This window comes from Neofelis nebulosa, chromosome 15, assembly GCF_028018385.1.
Source record: "Neofelis nebulosa isolate mNeoNeb1 chromosome 15, mNeoNeb1.pri, whole genome shotgun sequence".
NCBI classification, from domain to species: Eukaryota; Metazoa; Chordata; class Mammalia; order Carnivora; family Felidae; genus Neofelis; species Neofelis nebulosa.
Genome location: NC_080796.1, coordinates 17,097,545 through 17,116,241, shown reverse-complemented (window position 1 = coordinate 17,116,241; position 18,697 = coordinate 17,097,545). Strand labels below are relative to the sequence as shown.

Genomic DNA, 18,697 nt, shown 5'->3' with positions numbered 1-18,697 from the left:
TGTCAGCACAGAGCCTGACGCGGGGCTCGAACTCACGAACCGTGAGATCACGACCTGAGCTGAAGTCGGAAGCTCAACTGACTGAGCCGCCCAGGCGCCCCTATGTTTTTTCCTTTCGATTTGACAGCTTCTCTTTGAAGTAGGGAACTTTTCATAAAATATTTCCTTCGTATACGAAGAATATTGAGAACAATAAATAATATGATTCACCTGAGGGGTAGATGATATAACGACAAAAACCATATCTTGTATTCCCCAACTTTATTTCTTCTTTTTAAAGTTTTTTCATTTTTATTTATTTATTTTGAGAGGGAGAGAGAGAGCATGCACATGCATAGAGTTGGGGAGGAGCAGAGAGAGAGAGAGAGAGAGAGAGAGAAGAGAGAATCCCAAGTAGGCCCCACACTGTCAGGAGAGCCCAACCTGGGGCTTGAACTCACTCACTGTGAAATTACCTGAGCCAAAATCAGCAAGTCAGATGCTCAACCGACTGAGCCACCAGGCACCCCTCCCCAACTTTGTTTCCTTTTCTAGCCAATATTGCTTGTCTCTGCATCTCCTTCTATCACTATTACAATTTGAAACATAAAAAAATAGAGAGATGTTGGGGCGCCTGGGTGGTTCAGTCTGTTAAGCGTCCGACTCTTGATTTCAGCGGTCATGATCTCACAGTTTGTGAGATCAAGCCCTGTGTTGGGCTCTGTGCTAGCAGCACGGAACCTGCTTAGAATTCTCTCTCTCTCTCTCTCTCTGTCCCCCATGTGTGCACACGTGCACTCTTTCTCAAAATAAATAAACTTTAAAAATATGTGTGTGTGTGTGTGTGTGTGTGTGTGTGTGTGTGTAGATGTTGATGGAGGAATAGCATTTTATTTTTCTTTTTTATGTTTTTCAACAAATGTGCATTTTATTCAGCAAATATTTATTGAGTATCTACTATGTGCTAGGCAGTGATCTAAGTACCAGGGGTATCATGCTACAAATGACAGATGTGTGGTGCGCCTGAGTGGCTCAGTCAGTTAAGCGTCCGACCTGAGCTCAGGTCATGATCTCATGGTTTGTGAGTTCGAGCCCCGCGTCGGACTCTGTGCTGACAGCTCGGAGCCTGGAGCCTGCTTCGGATTCTGTGTCTCCCTCTCTCTGCCCCTCCTCCACTCGTACTCTGTCTCTCTCTGCCTCAAAAATAAATAAACACTAAAAAACAATTTTTTTTAAATAAGATTAAAATGAGAGACATGTGTCTACTCTCATATATTTGAATTTTCATTAAGTCTGATGATAGACAATAAACAGATTAATTAATAAAACCATCAAAGGTCCTTATAGGCCTTGATAAATAGTCTGAATTTTCTTTTAAGGGAGTTGGAACACACTGGAGATGTATTAAAATTAGAATTAGTATGGGATGTATGTAACAAGGACCCAGGTGGAATGACCTAAATTTATTGACGGTTAAATTTATTTCTTTCTCATGTAAAATGTTTGTCTCATCTCTGGGACTCGTATAAAGGCTTCATGATCTTCAGAAACCCTTGGTCCACAAATGGCTGCTGGAGCTCCAACCATCATGTTTACATTTAAGACTAGAAGAAGAGAAACCAAAAGAAATGAAAAGGATGCCCATGCCCTTTTAAGGACTCTTCTAGAAGTCCTACTGAGAACTTACATGGCTCTATCCGGTTGCAAGGAAGTAGCTGCCCTGAGTAGAATTGAGTTCTATTAGTAAGGAGAAAAGGGAAAATGGAGTTGAGATAGGAAAGCAACAGTTTCTGCCACAGAAATCTGAGTCATGTTTTTAAAAACTTGTTCTGGGGGCGCCTGGGTGGCTCAGTCGGTTAAGTGGTCGACTTCGGCTCAGGTCCTGATCTCACACTCCGTGAGTTCGAGCCCCGCGTCGGGCTCTGTGCTGACGGCTCAGAGCCTGGAGCCTGTTTCGGATTCTGTGTCTCCCTCTCTCTGACCTTCCCCTGTTCATGCTCTGTCTCTCCCTGTCTCAAAAATAAATAAAAATGTTTAAAAAAAAAAAAAAAACAACACTTGTTCTGAAAAAAATTAAAGTAAATAAATAAAAACTTACTCTGCCTTCTCTGTAGAAAACAGATTAAGGGGATAGGACTAGAAGGGAGATCAATTTTTCATACTTGTCCGGATAAAATTTGGTGGTGGACTAGGGCAGCACTTTAGTAAAGTTGGATTCAGGTGTGTTTTGAGGTAAAGTTAATGGGACCTCCTGTTGGGCTAAATGGGGATAAGGGAAAGAAAAGAATCAAGAACACTGCCTAGGTTTTTTGCCTTGAGAAAGCGGATATATGGCACTGAGACTTAATAAGATCAGGAAAACATAGGTGGATATAGGCTTATGGAAGAGAGATTCAAGAGTTCTGTTTGGATCGTGCTAAATTTTTTTAATGTTAATTTATTTTTGAGACAGAGAGAGACAGAGCACGAGTGGGGGAGGAGCAGAGAGAGAGGGAGACACAGAATCCGAAGCAGGCTCCAGGCTCCGAGCTGTCAGCACAGAGCCCGATGCGGGGCTCGAACCCACAAACCCTGAGATCAGGACCTGAGCCGAAGTCGGGCGCTTAACCGACTGAGCCACCTGGGCACCCCAGATCATACTAATTTTTAAATGCCTATTAGGCATTCAGACAAAAGTTGCCAAGGGAGCATCTGGGTATATGAGCCTGTAGTTAAGGGGAGATGTCAGGGTGTAGAGATTAAAAAATTGGAGGTCATTGGCATATGCATGTAATTTATAGTCATGGGCAGACGAAATTACCCAGGAAAAATTTGTATAGAGAAAGGGGCCCAGGGCCAAACCGAAGCTTACCAACGTTGGGAATGTAGCCAGAGGAGTAGGAGCCAGCAAAGTGGGCAGCCAATGAAGAAAGCAACCAGGGGGATGGTTGTTCCAAAAGCTGGCGAAAAGAGGGAGCGAGCCGTCAGCTGTATTTAGTGCTGCCGAGAGATGTGATAAGATGTAGACAAATATGTGACCTTTGGTTCTGGCCGCATGGTGGCCACCGGCAGCCACCGGTAACCTCCACGAGAACAGTTTTAGAGGAGCACAAGGAAAGAGGCCTAATTCAATTTATTCAGCTCTCGGTCGCTAGAAATACACTAACTGGCAATGTAGGAGGAGAGGTGGGCAAATTCTTCCTTACACAGTGTGAAAAGGATTGTGACCGAGGTCAGCACAGGGCACCCGTGAGTTGGGACACTAGAGCTATGGCGACAAGGGCACAGAAGGCTTTTCAAAGGAAGGTGATGACTAGGGGCTTAAACTGAATTGTTAGAAATCAGAAGATAATAGTGGAGTTTGCGGGGGTCCGGCGCCGGTGGCCAAGAAAGAATTCTTGAAGACATTCTTTGGTGCAAAAAGGTGATTTCAAAGCACGGGGACAGGACCTCTGGGCAGAAAGAGCTGCCCCGGAACCATGAGGAGAGGCTGGTTACATACTATGGGGATGGGGGCAGGGGTCAAGTCCAGGGGAAGTTTCCGATGAGATTTCCATATGCTAAAGGCAACTCACAGGACACCGGAGGCCTAGCTATTGTCAGACTGAGGATGTTTTTCCCTCTAGCGAAGCTTTAGCGTTAAGACAGTAGTGAGTTCCCCCGCAGAAATTGCCGGCCTCGGCCTCAGGTATGTGTCGGTGGGCTGCAGGTGATAGGGAAATTTAATTTTATCTGCCCTTTCCTTCTGCCTTTGTTCCCCACGTCCTGTGGACTGATGCATTTCCTTTGGAGCCAGGAGACCTAGGTGCTGGTCTTGTTTCATCCCTAACAGATGATCTGAGACAAGTCCCTTCCCCTCACTAGGGTTCCTCCTTCCTCCTACAGGGAGACGTGGCTACATCCAATCATCCTCATTTGTTTTCTGTTTTAAGATCATTACGAAGTCTCCACTCTCCTGAGTCTGGATAGACGGAAGCTTTTTTTTTTTTTAATTTTTTTTTTTTTTAACGTTTTATTTATTTTTGAGACAGAGAGAGACAGAGCATGAACAGGGGAGGGGCAGAGAGAGAGGGAGACACAGAATCGGAAGCAGGCTCCAGGCTCTGAGCCATCAGCCCAGAGCCCGACGCGGGGCTCGAACTCACGGACCTCGAGATCGTGACCTGAGCCGAAGTCGGCCGCTTAACCGACTGAGCCACCCAGGCGCCCCAGACGGAAGCTTTTTAAATTCAAGCTTGTCTGCCTTCGGGGTATACATTTCAATGTCTACGCTTCTCCACTACAGACAGATTGTTAATTCATCGTTTTAGTTGCTGCAGGGATAAATTCGTTAAGATACGATTATCATCTATAATCACCCCCAACATTTCAGCGCCTTAACAGTGTCGGGGCCAAGGGCAATTCACCCCCAGATGGCCCACTTTGACATGAACATTATTTTGAGTTAAAAGCAATCCAAACCCAGCAGGTTGGGAAAAAGCTCTTCGCCAGCCCCTCAACTAACTGCCTGCTTTAACAGGAAGAGAGCTATTGACGGAGATTCCTCCTTACCTGAGAAACTCATCTGCATAACAGGGCAACTTTTGTTTTCCAAACACAGCAAACGGTCTTTCCCCTCCTTTGTACCCTCAGACCCCTGGCCTTCTCCTTAGCTCACAGAAGGCTCACGTCGCCTCACTGTCTTTAAAATTTCCATCCGGGTGGGTTCCCTCCATGCACGCCAGTAATTTGAAAGCCAGGGACCCAGGTTGCTTCCGTTTTGCCCTTTTGCTATCCCTTAGCGTCTCACGATTATTTGCTTTCCTGTGGAAGGAAAGGGTGGAGACGACACCAAACCATCTCAGCTCAGAGGCACCTGGTATTACTTCTGCCATCATTCCATTTTAAATTAATCTATGCAGATTCACCTAAGGTGGAACGGAGACTGACTGGGAAATGTAGTTCCTGGCAGGTCAGCAAGTATGTAGTGAGAGAGGAACAAGTCTTTGATGGACGCCAGACATTTCTGCCACACGGAACATTTCGCGACCCATACGACTCATTTGTTTGTTTATTTTCTAGCTGAAGAAGAGATCACCTTCTCCAAAATAGAGACCCCTAAGAAATCTGAGCTATTTGCTGAAAACCTCAGGTACGGGTGTATGTAACTGTCCAGGAGGTAGGGCATAGACCGTTGTCACTAAGTTCAGGATCGTTTGGTCCGTTCTCGGGACCTCTCAGGTGCGAGTGGGGAAGTGTCGGCGTGTGTGTGTCTGGTGAGTTCCGTCCATGGCATCTACGTTAGGTCCTCTGGTCTTGCTCTTTTCTTCATTGTTAAAGCCAGTTTCCTATCAAAAACTCAGTGTGCTTCTAAGTTACGACTCCTATTTATTTCTCATTTGGACAGTCCTGAAGAAATAAAAGAAAAGATCTTGAGTTTCTTCGACATCATTATAACAAAACTGAGGACATCCGAGGAAGACATCATCCCTCTGGAGTCTTGCCAGTGTGAGGAGATCCTAGAGATGATCATCATGCCTCTGGCCCACCATTTTGTGGCTTTGGGAGAAAACAACAAAGCCTTATATTACTTTCTAGAAATTGCATCCGCTTATCTCATCTTGGGTGATAATTACATGGTAAGGTGTTTCAACCCAGATCTCCGCCCAACCCCCCCCCCCCCTCGCCCAAGGGAGCCTGAGACCACCGAGCCTGCAGGGAAATTCAAGGGGCTTTTTGAATTACTGCATGCTCTTGATTTCCCGCCAGCCCCTCTTTCCTCTGAAAATCAAATTGCTTAGGAGGGAAAGGACCTGAGATTGAAAAATGAAAACGAGAACAAAGGAGCTCGCCCACTTTGGTCTTTGCGTAACTTGCGTTACATTATCACACATACCTTTAGACCCAACGCTGTGGTGTTTCTCCAGGATAGTTGTAAATAACAGTCTAGGGCAACACACCCCCTGAAGCGTGGGGATGTGATGCGTGTGTAATGAAATAAAGAGAATTCGCTCTTCAGTGACTTGGGAAGCACTGAGCCGCATCAGGCCAAATAGGTTTCTTTACCGCAGATATTTCCGGGCCTTACCATGTCAGGATACGCGGAAAACTCCCAGAGGGTCAGGCCGGTTCTGGGGCATACTGTGTTTCTCAAATTTCTTGGAGCCTTAGATCCCTTTTCATAGAGCAGCTGGCTAGACGAACATTCCATAAACTCACTTCAGGAAATGCCCCTCTGACTCAGCCAGCTTCAGAAAGAGCTTCACGTACCTGAGCAGACATGCCTGCAGGTCAAGTCCACGCTGCTGGTCTGTTCCACATTTATGGCTGCTTCTGATCACAGCAGCCTAATTGGCCCTCGAACCTGAGATGTTTGTAAAATGTAAAAATTAATCATTAAGAATGTTAGTAAGCCCCAGTGCTCTCAGGATTTATGTTAAAGATGAAAGTCTCCAGGCATATTATGTGTGTGTATATATATACATATATACATATATATACATATATAGATACATATATCTACATACATATACATATATACATGTACATATACATGTACATATACATGTATATACATATACATATATACACATATATATGCAGCATCAAAAAAATGCATCAAAAAAATTTTTAATGTTTATTTTTGAGAGACAGGGAGAGATAGAGCACAAGTGGGAGGGGGGCAGAGAAAGAGGGAGACACAGAATCCGAAGCAGGCTCCAGGCTCTGAGCTGTCAGCACAGAGCTCGACACGGCGCTTGAACCCACAGACTGCAAGATCATTACCTGAGCCGAAGTCGGACACCGAACCAACTGAGCTTCCCAGGAGCCCCTATGGAATGCATTTTTATATATATTTATAGATGATAGATAGGTAGATAGATAGATAGATAGATGATAGATGATGATGATAATGTTTGATACATACATAGATACATAGATACATAGAGAAAAGGGGGATATGGCCAGTGAGTCCCAGGAAGAGAAGGTTTAGGTAGCCCGGGGAGCCAATTTGCCAAGTCTGTGCAATACCCCCTTTTCAATCAGCAGGGAATAGGAATAGTCAGAAAGGCAATGACTGGACGCAGAGCCCAGGTACAAGGTACCCAGAATGTACCATTGGTAGCCTCTCTCCCATCAAAAAAAATCTGGTAGGACCAGGGCTGGTGGCCAACTCATGTGTGCCTCTCTCCTGCCTCCCATTCAAACCCCTTTGGCTATAGGAGACTTGAGGATACCTCCTTCCTTTATTTTACTCTTCAACTGTGCCCTTGACTTGGCACTCACAGGTACCAAGGCTGTCCCGTCTAACGATGTCATAGAAGGCTTAATTAAAATGTGGTGGGGGTTGTTGCTCAGGGCCTTCCCCATCCCTTCCAAAGATGGCCCTGGCAAAGGACGGGGGGGGGAGGGGACGGGGGGGGGGGCAGGGGGGGGTCCTAACTCATTCCCAAGGTAGAGACCAGCTCCTTGTACATGTGGGGGGTGCCATGGGGGTAGGGGGTGGGTACATTGTTGGAAATCGGGCCATGGAATTACTCAGCGGAGGAAGCTGCCCAGATTCATCCCTCGGAGTAAGTGAGCCCGGGGACAAAGAGGGGCCCCGAGAGGCTGGCCGGCGGGCCCCCTGCGGCCACCCCGCCGACCCGCCCCTCTGTGTCCCTGTGCCGGCTGCAGGCCTACATCTATTTGAATGAGGGGGAGAGGCTGCTGAGGACGCTCAAGAAAGACAAGTCCTGGAGTCACACTTTTGAGTCCGCCACCTTTCACAGCCTCAAAGGCGAGGTAAGAAGCCACTGGAAACACGAGCACGTGTTCTTCGTCCCTGGGGCGCTGCGGAGAAGCGGCACAGGTCAGCCCTGTACCCCCCGGCCGGTCCTCGCGCTTCGCACCCCTCCGCGCCCTCGCTTGCCAGCAAGGTCTCCCTTGACCTTGTGGTTGGTCTTTACGAAATGTTTTTTTAACGGACCGGGGCGGGTGAACACTTTCTCGGCGGCCGATGACGCACAGCAGAGACGCGATGAGAACTCCGGTCCCTCAGCCAGCCATCCTTCCAGGCATACATTTGTAAACATTTACGGTTCTGCCAGGGCGGGTTTTGTTCCTGGGCCTTAGGTTTGCCTTTTTGTTAAGAATCCCCCAAATACGTGTCGTTGGAACTTGCCGATGAAGTCCAGGATCCCTGCTCTTTCTCCTTCCTCCCCCCGCCCCCCTCCCCTTGTCCCCTGCAGGTCTGTTTCAACATGGGCCAGATGGTGCTTGCCAAGAAAATGCTGCGGAAGGCCCTGAAGCTTCTCCACCGAATCTTTCCTTACAACTTAATCTCCCTGTTTCTCCAGACCCATGTTGAGAAAAACAGACACTTTTACTACCTAAGTCAACAGGCCCAAGAGAGCGCACCTCCAGGGTAAGGGAAGGAGCTGGGAACAGCCGAAGGTCTCACTCCGCAGAGGGAGAGACCTGCACATACTCCATCAGCGTCCAATGCCTGGGCCCCTAGGGGGCGCCAGAAGGCCGGGTGGCTCTGACCTAGCTCACTGGTGCCGGCAGAGCCAGTAGGGGGAGGGCCTCCCAGGACAGGGCGGGGTGGCCCTGGAATATTTCACAGCAGCTTTTGTGAAAGGGAATTCAAGTGACAAAAGCACCAGGAAGCCCTTTGCCAAGTGCCCTGCCCTACTCGGTCCCATCAGTGCCTCTGTGGAAGCTGCAAGCTCCCGGGACCTCTGTCACAAGCCTTCTTCCATCCAGGAGGTACAGCCCTGGGTACTGTCCCTGTCCAAAACTAAAATAGCAGGTGCCCAAGGCATCTGCAGAGGACAAACTGCCACCCATCTGTGTATCCCGTTAGGGATGTGGGTCGCAATGGGGGGTTATCCATCAGTCAAGGTTAAACCATTAAGATTTGTACACTTCCACGCATGTCAATTTTGCCTATAAAGAACTATAAAAAAAATAATGATGGTGGGGGGATAAACTGAGTAGGGGGACAGAATGCCTAGTTAAATTCGAAGTTCAGACGGACAAAGAATCACTTTTCTCGTGTACATACGTCACGGAAAATGTTCAGGACGTTTGCAGTCTAAACAAATTATGTGTTTTGAATTGCAAATTGAACCGGGCATCCCACCCTTTCGTTCCCTAACTTTCACAAGCCTAGTTTACAGCCACTTGCATGAAAGGAGCAGGAAGTGACCTGCACGAGGGAAAGGGGGGGAAGTGAAACATCTGCAGAGATGTTCTTTCAAACCCCGCCCCCCCAGAAGTTCTGACCTCAAAAAGGAGGACAAGAAGCAATGTTAATGCCAGAGTTTCCAGGGCCGTCATGAACGTCCCATGCTGTCCATGTTTCTTCCGAGCCTTTAACAAATAATTTCCACCACAGAATCAGTGTCATCAGTGTCTAAATTGAAAGTACCTGGAATTCGTCTTTAAAATCTCCAGGATATCTCTGTCTTCCCCCTTTCTCGTCTTTATTTAAAATCTGCTTGTGGATAAATATTTCTAATTACATTTCGTTTTCTTGGTTTTGTTAAATCACTAATATTGCAGCCAACTGGCTCAGGTTCCCATCGTTATCACAAATAAAGGGGATCGTTGGCTACATTATCAGTTAAGTGGCTTGTCAAAGCCAAGACTGCGAACCCAAACATTCTTTGTAGGTCGTCATCCATCCTCCCCTTGAATACCTCCAGCACGGGAGGCTCACCACCTATCATGACGTTCCATTCCACTGTTGGAATGTGTCTTAGTCTGCTCAGGCTGTTGTAACAAAATAGCATCGACTGGGTGGCTTATAAAGAGCATAAATCTATTGCTGAAGTCTGAGGCTGGAGTGCCGGCATGGTTGGGAGAGGGTTCTCTTCAGGGTCGCAGACTTCTTTTAGCTTCAGATGGTGGGAAGGGGTTGGAAAGCTCTGGAGTCTCTTTTAAATTTTTTTTTTTTTCAACGTTTTTTTAAATTTATTTTTGGGACAGAGAGACACAGCATGAACGGGGGTTGGGGCAGAGAGAGAGGGAGACACAGAATCGGAAACAGGCTCCAGGCTCCGAGCCATCAGCCCAGAGCCTGACGCGGGGCTCGAACTCACAGACCGCGAGATCGTGACCTGGCTGAAGTCGGACGCTTAACCGACTGCGCCACCCAGGCACCCCTGGAGTCTCTTTTATAAGAGCCCTGACCCCTTTTATGAGGGCTCATCTGCATGACCTAATTACATCCCAAAGGGCCCACCTACTGTCACCGTCACTTTGGGGGGTTAGAATTCAACCCGCGAATTTGGTGGAGATGTATTCAGACCATAGCAGAGTGTGATCGTTAAAAAATGCTCATTTCCTTCGTTGAGCTGACAGCCAGCTCCCGAGAGTAATGTTCAGTGGAGGAAATGACACACGAGAATGGCCAGGCTGGAAGTGGACAGAGCTTGCGTCCTGGCACAACCACGTTCTAGCCGTGTGGCTCTGAGTTAGTTACTTAGGCTGCCTGAATCTCACCTGCTGACATAAAATGGGGCTCATCACGTCTGCCTTTCTCGCGGGGTTGTTATCGGAATCAACCGTGATGAGTGATGTAAATGGGCTTTTTCAATAACTTCGCTGAAGTGGCAATGCCCTGCCTGGGGATAAAGCGACTTACCTCGATTACCCTAACTAATCATCACAAAGTAGGCATCGCGCCCCCCGTCCTGTGGTGGAGAAAACGTGCTCCCTAAAACTGAGCGTGCTTGTGCCTTACCACGTTGCAAAGGGGGCAAGGACTCATGCCCACGTCTTGACCCCCGAGCCCGCAGCGGGGGTGCTGGGCCGGCGTTCCCCTCAAGCACGCCGGTGACGGTATTCTGTGCCCCTCGTGTGTCTGCAGGAAGAGGAGGCTGGCTCAGCTTTACAGGCAAACCGCCTGCTTCTCCCTGCTGTGGCAGATATACAGCCTAAATTACTTTTTTCACTACAAGTACTACGGCCATCTGGCAGCTATGATGGAAGTAAATACCGCACTGGAAACCCAAGACGATTTTCAGGTAAGGCTGCCTTCGTGGCGGCTGCTTTGTCAATGTCTGTGTCTCCCTTGGGAGGGTCCTGGCGGAAGCCGGCAGGAATTCAAAACCATGGGGGTGTACCCAAGGCCTTCCCCGCTGGAGTGTTTCACCCAGGCCGGTAGTTCTCAAGCACTTGGGCCCCAGCGTCACTTGATGCTTTCGGTCGATTACCGGGGACCGCGAAGCTGTTTATGTCTACGGGTTGCATCGACCGAAACTGTGAGCAATGAAAACAGAGGTACTAAAATACTTTCAAAGAAGGATAAAGCTCTTACCTCTGTAATGTGTCCATTGAAAGATAATTTTCCCCAACAAAAAATTTAGTGACAAGGGTGGCACGGAGTAAAGTTTTGCAAATATCTTAACATCTGGCTTCATGGGAGGCAGCTGGGTGCTCAGCCTGCTTCTGCCTTGGCTCCGTTCCAGCATCAGGTGTCGCCCCTGGAAAATGCCACTATATGCCGGTAGAGAAAGAGGGTAAAAAAAGGAAAACGTTAAAGGATAATGTTTTAAAAATTTATTTTAACATGTATTTATTTGAGAGAGAGAGAGAGAGAGAGAGAGAGCGAGTGGGGGAGGGGCAGAGAGAGAGGGAGACACTGAATCTGAAGCAGGTTCCAGGCTCTGAGCTGTCAGCGCGGAGCCCGATGTGGGACTCGAACCCGTTAACTGTGAGATCATGAACTGAGCTGAAGTCGGACGCTTAACCCACTGAGCCACCCAGGCACCCCAAGGATAATTTTTTAAAGTTTTATTTTTGAGAGGAGGGGAGGGACAGAGAGAAGGGGACAGAGGATCTGAAGCAGGCTTTGCGTTGACAAGAGAGGGCCCCATGCAGGGCTCGAACCCACAAACTGCGAGATCATGACCCGAGCCAAAGTTGGATGCTTTACTGACTGAGCCACCCAGGTGTCCCCTAAAAGATAATTTTTTTTAAAGATAAAATCATGACTCTTAGCAACATAAAAAGAACACATATCAAAGACTCTATTAAACACTTTAATTACTGAGAGCTAGTAAGATGTTACAACTTGTTCTAAGGAGAATTCAATTATGACTGGATGCAAAAATAGCCCAGTCATGGGGCAATAATCACACATATTCCCCGGAATACTTACATGTCCATGCAAGAGAATAATTTACAATATTATCAGTTTTCTTCTGCCTCATACAGAGTTGTAAAATAGCCCAAAGACGTGAGAAGCAGAGATAACCTTCATGAGTGAGCTAGACGGGACACCCACCAAGTTTGTTGTTTGTCTGTTTCAGTCTTTCACTATGTTTCCTGACGCAAATATTGACTTTGACTTCCAGGCACTCCCTAAAGTGGTCTCCAGGGACCTCCGGGGATCCCAGGACCACACTGGGAGAACTGCCTGTCTAAGTTGTCGGGAGGAGGAATTTCCTCTGCCATTCAGGGTCCTTCCAGCTGGACTAAGAATCAAGTTGCCAGGAGACGGTTTCACGGGAGAAAATAAAATACAGTAGTGTATGTACAGGGAATCCACACACACATGAAGTTCGGTAAAGCAGGCAGTTGGGGGGCAGATAAAGAGCTTTTCCTTGAAACTAATAGGATGCCGTATGTTAATTATATTTCAATTTTAAAAATGAAACAAATTTGTTTAAGCCTAAAAAACAAAAAAGCATTTCCTGAGACTGCTGGGTTTCCATTGCTCTTAATCAAAATAATGTCCGTGCCAAAGTGGCCCGTCTGGGGGCAGCCTGCCCTCGGCTCCTACGAGGTCAGGAACTGGGACATCTTCCATTAGATGAGGAAAACTCCAAGGGACAAGATCAAGACATTATTAAGCTAAATCCAATTCAGCTAATGAAAATGACCTGGTTCCCTCATAAAAAGTACATCAAGTCTAGGTTTCTTCCGGGGCAAGAACTTCCTCTTGTGGCGATTAATTATCGAGAATTAAAGGAAATGGTCAAGTAGCACTGTAAATGTTGGAGGAGCTTAAGTTCCTGGCCAGGAATCTGCCTTTCGGTAGACCAGGGCACATAAATATGTATAAAGCCCATCAAATATAGTCCTCTGCCTATATGCTGTCCTTGTCTTGTGGCTTCCCGGGCCACTACACCCAGCCATGTTAGACTCTCTTGGCTCCTCAAACATTAAGTTCAATCCCCTTGTAGGGTCTTCGCAATGGACATTTCCTCTGCCTTGAGCGCCCATCCCCCAACCTTTCCCGGTCTCTGTGCTTATCAGCTGGAAGGTTTCCTCCTCCATGAAGCCTTTCTTGACCACCTAACCCAGGGTCTCTAACCTGTTTTAGTAACTCTTATTACCATCTGGCATTTACTTGTTTGTTCTTTTGTTAGTGTGCAGCCTGTGTCCCCTACTGGCCTATAAACTCCATGAGAGTAGGGACCTTGTCTGTTATCTTTTCCACGTCCCGAGCCCCAGTAATAGTGTCTGGCACATCGTAGGTGCTCAACAAATATTTACTGGATGAAATGCTTTGATTCCCCTCCATACTTGGCGGCCGTCTCCTAAAAACGCGGTGGCATTGGAGGACGGGAGACGACAGCGGAAAAGCCAAAATCGGAAAGTGAATCGAAAGAGGCTTGATCTCAGCTCAGGTCATGGACTCACAGTTCACGGGTTCAAGCCCCACCTTGGGCTCTGTGCCAACAAGGTGGCCGTGACAGAGGGCAGAGCAACCTCTGGGTGCTCCAGAGCAGATGAGCCACTCGGTGTCGGATAACAGAAAGAACTAGAATGAGTCCCGAGAGAGTGGTTTCCAGAACTTTACCTATCTGTGGCGTGACCACTGCCAAGCCACATAACCACCAAGCTTTCTATTTTCCCGACAAAATGAAGCAGTCGGATGCCATGCTCTTGGTCCGAATCCAAGAAGTTCTGGGTTCTGCCACAGCGTTGGACATCTCCTTCGCCCCGCAGTCCTCTCCTCTCCATGGCTTCCGGCTGCCCTGCCCTTCTGGTGGCACCATCTGAAACACGGATCAGGAGCACAGAAACTCCCACAGGTTGACTTGTGGTTTAACAGGTGCCCACAGAACTGCCCGCAGCACCGAATTTGTGGACCGCTTATTTTGCGGGATTTGACGAATCCTAGGAAAAAGTCCCTTTTTCCTATTTATTTTTATTTGCTTTGAGAGAGAGAGAGAGAGCCTGGGCGCAAGGGGGGAATGGGCAGAGAGGAGAGACAAAGAATTCCAAGCAGGCTGCGTGCCATCAGCACAGAGCCCAAGGTGGGGCTTGAACTCGTGAACTGTGAGACTATGACCTGAGCCGAGATCAAGAGTCCGTCACTTAACTGACAACGCCACCCAGGTGCCCCCAAAGCCCCCTTTTCCTAAATGCCTCCCCACTGACTGCCCTCCGTACCTGGCGCTTCTAATCAGGGATGCTTCTTTAGCAGGAACTTTCTTTTCACCTGTCCCTAAGCGTTCATCTCCTGGTGCAACTTTCCCACTGAAAAGAGTTGTTTATAGAGTAACCAACTTCTCCTGAGTCTCAAAACTCAGTTTACAACTACTCTTTCCTCTTTTTACATGCAAACAAACCCAACCCCCCCTTTCTTTTTTTGTTAAACAACAGAAGGACGGGTACTTGTTCTCACAAATTAAATGGTCACAGAAACGTATAAAGTCAAAAGGAAAGTCGCTCCTGTCCCTCAGATCTCCTCCCCACATAGGTAACTACTGTGTGCACCTCAGAGTGAACCCTTCCAGGCTTTTTGTTTTGCAGTCCTATATCCACATATATAAGCTACGGCTTTTATTTTTCACAAAAACTGAAATTCTTCTATTTTGCTTAAGGACCCTGGGGCCAAGGGAGCCCTCGAGCTTGTCCCGGATGACCCAATAAAAAGGGCGCAGAGACCCAGTTTAATTTCTGCACCAAAGCCCGTGCGTTGGCCAAATGACCGGCTCCATTCTCAAGCTTAGTAAACACACGTGCACCGGCCCACGCCGGGTGGTGTCCCTGGGCTTCCTGCCATCTGTGTGTCACCTCTCTTCTCCACTTCTGGCATTTCAGATCATTAAGGCCTACCTGAATTACTCACTGCACCACCAGCTGGCCGGCTACCAGGGCGTGTGGTACAAATATGAAATCATGGCCATGGAACAGATCTTCAACCTCCCCCTGAAAGGCGAGGGCATTGAAATCGTGTCATATGTGGCTGATAAACTGGGCTACACCAAGCTTTTAATGGGTCACTTGGACTTGGCCATTGACTTAGGTAAGGGTTGTCTGGGCAAGAAGGGCCATGCAGATACCAAGTAACATCCTGAAACATCCTGGAATTGCTTTCTTCCCAGGCTCTCGAGCCCAGAAGATGTGGGCACTGCTCCGAAATCCTAACAGGCAGTATATGGTCCTCTGCTGGCTTAGTAAATGTCTCTTCCTGAAAAACAGGTATTTAGCCGAAAGCATTTCCCAAAATTAGAGGGAGGAAGCCATAGGAATTGAGCGTCCTGGGTTCACTTTAGCCTGGCCATTGGCTGGCAAGGGAGCAGGATTTACGGTAAGATGTGACTGATGATCATAGACTTTGGGACACCACTGCTCTTTGCACGGCATTTTCTTTTTAAGATTTTATTATTTTTACTTTATTTATTTATTTATTTTTATTTTTTAAAATTGACCTCCAAATTAGTTAGCATCTAGTGCAACAATGATTTCTGGAGTAGATTCCTTAGGGCCTCTGACCCATTTAGCCCCTCCCCCCTCCCCCTACCCCTCCAGCAACCCTCCGTTTGTCCTCCATATTTATGCGTCTCTTCTGTTTTGTCCCCCTCCCTGTCTTTATATTCTTTTTGTTTCCCTTCCCTTATGTTCATCTGTTTTGTCTCTTAGAGTCCTCATATGAGTGAAGGCATATGATTTTTGTCTTTCTCTGACTCATTTCACTTAGCATAATACCCTCCAGTTCCATCCACGTAGTTGCAAATGGCAAGATTTCATTCTTTTTGATTGCCGAGGAATCCTCCATTGTGTATATATATATATATATATATATATATATATATATATATACCACATCTTCTTTATCCATTCATCCATCGATGAACATTTGGGCTCTTTCCATACTTTGGCTATTGTCGATAGTGCTGCTATAAACATGGGGGTGCCTGTGTCCCTTCAAAACAGCACACCTGCATCCCTTGGATAGATGCCTAGTAGTGCAATTGCTGGGTCGGCGGACCAGCAATTTTTTGAGGAACCTCCATACTGTTTTCCAGAGTGGCTGCACCAGCTTGCATTCCCACCAACAATGCAAAAGAGACCCTCTTTCTCCGCATCCTCGCCAACATCTGTTGTTGCCTGAGTGGTTCATGTTAGCCATTCTGACAGGTGTGAGGTGGTATTTCATTGTGGTTTTGATTTGTATTTCCCTGATGATGAGGATGTGGAGCATTTTTTCATGTGTCGGTTGGCCATCTGGATGTCTTCTTTGGAGGAGTGTCTATTCATGTCTTTTGCCCATTTCTTCACTGGATTATTTGTTCTTTGGGCGTTGGGTTTCATAAATTCTCTGTAGATTTTGGACCCTAAGCCTTTATCCGATATGTCGTTGGCAAATATTTTCTCCCATTCTGTCGGTTCCCTTTTAGTTTTGCTGATTGTTTCCTTCGCTGTGCAGAAGCTTTTTATTTTGATGAGGTCCCGGTAGTTCATTTTTGCTTTTGTTTCCCTTGCCTCCGGAGACGTGTTGAGTAAGATTTTATTATTTTTAAAAGTAATCTCTGCATCCAGTGTGGGGCTCGAATTCCCAACCCTGAGATCGTGAGTTCCACCCGCTGAACCAGCCAGGCCCCTGCTGTGTGTACATCATCCCTAGTCTGTTTACTGTCTTCCCCTGCTATGGGAGTCAGGCTGCCAAGTGAAGGGAAAGGGAGGAGTCTCACAGGGGAGGCAGAAGCCCAGAGAAGGGCAACCAGGACCGGAGGCTCCAGCCAACTTGGCCTGACTCTGGTGGCCCTGACGCAGGGGCCCGTGACAACAGTTTGAGCCAAGAGCCAATTTGAGATTTGGGAGTGGCTTTGAAATTTGCGAAAGGGCCGCATTTGGTCCGGAATTGCGGGCAGGATGAAGCCGAGCCCAGCACTAAACTCCATCCTCTCCTCCCCAGCACCTCCTAATCTTTACCACCTTCCTTTGCCCACAGAAACAAACAATTGATCCAAGTGCTGGGGTGGCTGTGGGACCTTTCTATATCAGAAGAGCACATCTTCAGCAAGGCCTTTTTCTATTTCGTCTGCCTGGACCTCATGCTTTATTCCGGTAAGCGTGGCTTTGGAATTTACAAGAAATTGGGGTTTAACACACGTGTTAGTGTGGTGTGGCCGCTCTCGGGGCTGGGGTCTCGAGCCCACTAGGATTCCGGCTGGAAAGACCTATCGGACAGGGAAGGGGAGAGGCTGGTGTAAGAGCTAGGAGCCATCTGGAAGGTGGAAGGAAGGAGGAGAATTTGGCCCAGAAGAACCTGACGGGTGTAAGCGGCCAGTTTAGCGTCAGATCACTTTACACACAAGTGGTAGTGACAGTGTCTTACTAGAGTACTTGTTAGCAGAATATACGGACAGACTTCACGCTTTACGAGGAGCGTTGGATTGCCAATGGATCCGGGCACCGGTAGCTGCTCAGAGATTCGGAAAAGGAGCTCCACCGACGAGGCAGCCCTCAGTGTCCACAGTAAACCAGAGGGGCCGGCCTGGACATTCGTTCCCCAACACGGGATTTTTTAAATTGAAAGGGATTTTTTTTTAAATGTTTATTTTTGAGAGAGAGAGAGAGAGACAGAGAGTGAGCAGGGGAGGGAGGGGGAGACACAGAATCTGAAGCAGGCTCCAGGCTCTGAGGTATCGGCATAGAGCCCGACGCGGGGCTCCAACTCACGAGCTGTGAGATCGTGCCCTGAGCCAGAAAGTTGGACGTTCAACCAAATAAGCCACCCAGGCGCCTCCATCACCGTGTGATTTTGAAAAGGGCTGTAGATATTGCTGCCAGCAAAGGAAGCATGGCAGGGGCGGGGCGGGCAGTGTGGTCACAAGGTTGTTGCAATCCACAGGACCGTCTGGATTCATAAACAGAGATTAAGGCCTCTCCCCACAGTGGGGACGTCTCCTGGAAGCTACTAGGCCAGAACAGGACCACCCCCGCCCACCAGCAAAGCTCTGCTGTTTCTCTCTGTTTTTTTTTTTTAGGCTTTGTTTATAAGACATTTGAAGAATGTTTGGAATTCATATACCAAAATGAAGACAACAGAATCCTCAAATTCCAAAGTGGAATCCTCCTGGGACTTTACTCGAGTATAGCTATCTGGTAACAATGTGTTGCACTCACTAAACTCCCACGTTTGAAAAATGTTGACTCCTGAAGAAGGGGAGATTAACACACACAACACACAACACACACACACACACACACACACACACAGAAATGAAAGAAAAGAATTTATACTTTGTTGTACCTGAGAGATTGAAGGCATTGAAGGCGTGAGGGTGGAAAATAGCGCCACCTGCCCACACCCCTCCCCCCCCACAGATGGAATTATATTGGAAAACATTGTTGATAGAACGGATGTTGGAGGATGTGGCTTATGTCTGCAGGTATCTGCAGGCGGGTGGGCTTCCTAATGTTGAAGCCCAGGATTAGACTTGCCCACTCAGCAGGAGGCGGTTCTGGAAAACGGCAGTTCTCCCCCATCAAGAGCTTTCCACCCTGTGGCAGAGAGAAGCGCCAC

General features: G+C 47.6%; 1 protein-coding gene and 1 long non-coding RNA gene across 6 annotated transcripts in view; one reads left to right on the top strand and one right to left on the bottom strand.

The window, feature by feature from the left end:
* Positions 1 to 18,697, top strand: part of ADCY10 (adenylate cyclase 10) — a 76,216-nt gene that overhangs the window by 50,383 nt on the left and 7,136 nt on the right. For 4 of the 5 annotated variants that reach the window (XM_058701624.1, XM_058701623.1, XM_058701622.1 and 1 more), the window contains 9 exons: positions 5,020 to 5,089; positions 5,345 to 5,576; positions 7,615 to 7,722; positions 8,169 to 8,344; positions 10,796 to 10,952; positions 14,986 to 15,190; positions 15,270 to 15,366; positions 17,120 to 17,235; positions 18,159 to 18,276. In XM_058701624.1, the coding sequence (XP_058557607.1) occupies positions 5,020 to 5,089; positions 5,345 to 5,576; positions 7,615 to 7,722; positions 8,169 to 8,344; positions 10,796 to 10,952; positions 14,986 to 15,190; positions 15,270 to 15,366; positions 17,120 to 17,235; positions 18,159 to 18,276 (1,279 nt within the window). The remainder of the gene's footprint in view (positions 1 to 5,019; positions 5,090 to 5,344; positions 5,577 to 7,614; positions 7,723 to 8,168; positions 8,345 to 10,795; positions 10,953 to 14,985; positions 15,191 to 15,269; positions 15,367 to 17,119; positions 17,236 to 18,158; positions 18,277 to 18,697) is intronic. The other variant, XM_058701626.1, reaches the window with a different exon arrangement.
* On the bottom strand, positions 5,410 to 11,390 carry LOC131496234 (uncharacterized). The gene is made up of 3 exons (XR_009254390.1): positions 11,246 to 11,390; positions 6,208 to 6,301; positions 5,410 to 5,496 (listed from the first exon to the last, which is right to left on the bottom strand). It is a non-coding gene; the product is annotated as an uncharacterized LOC131496234 (long non-coding RNA).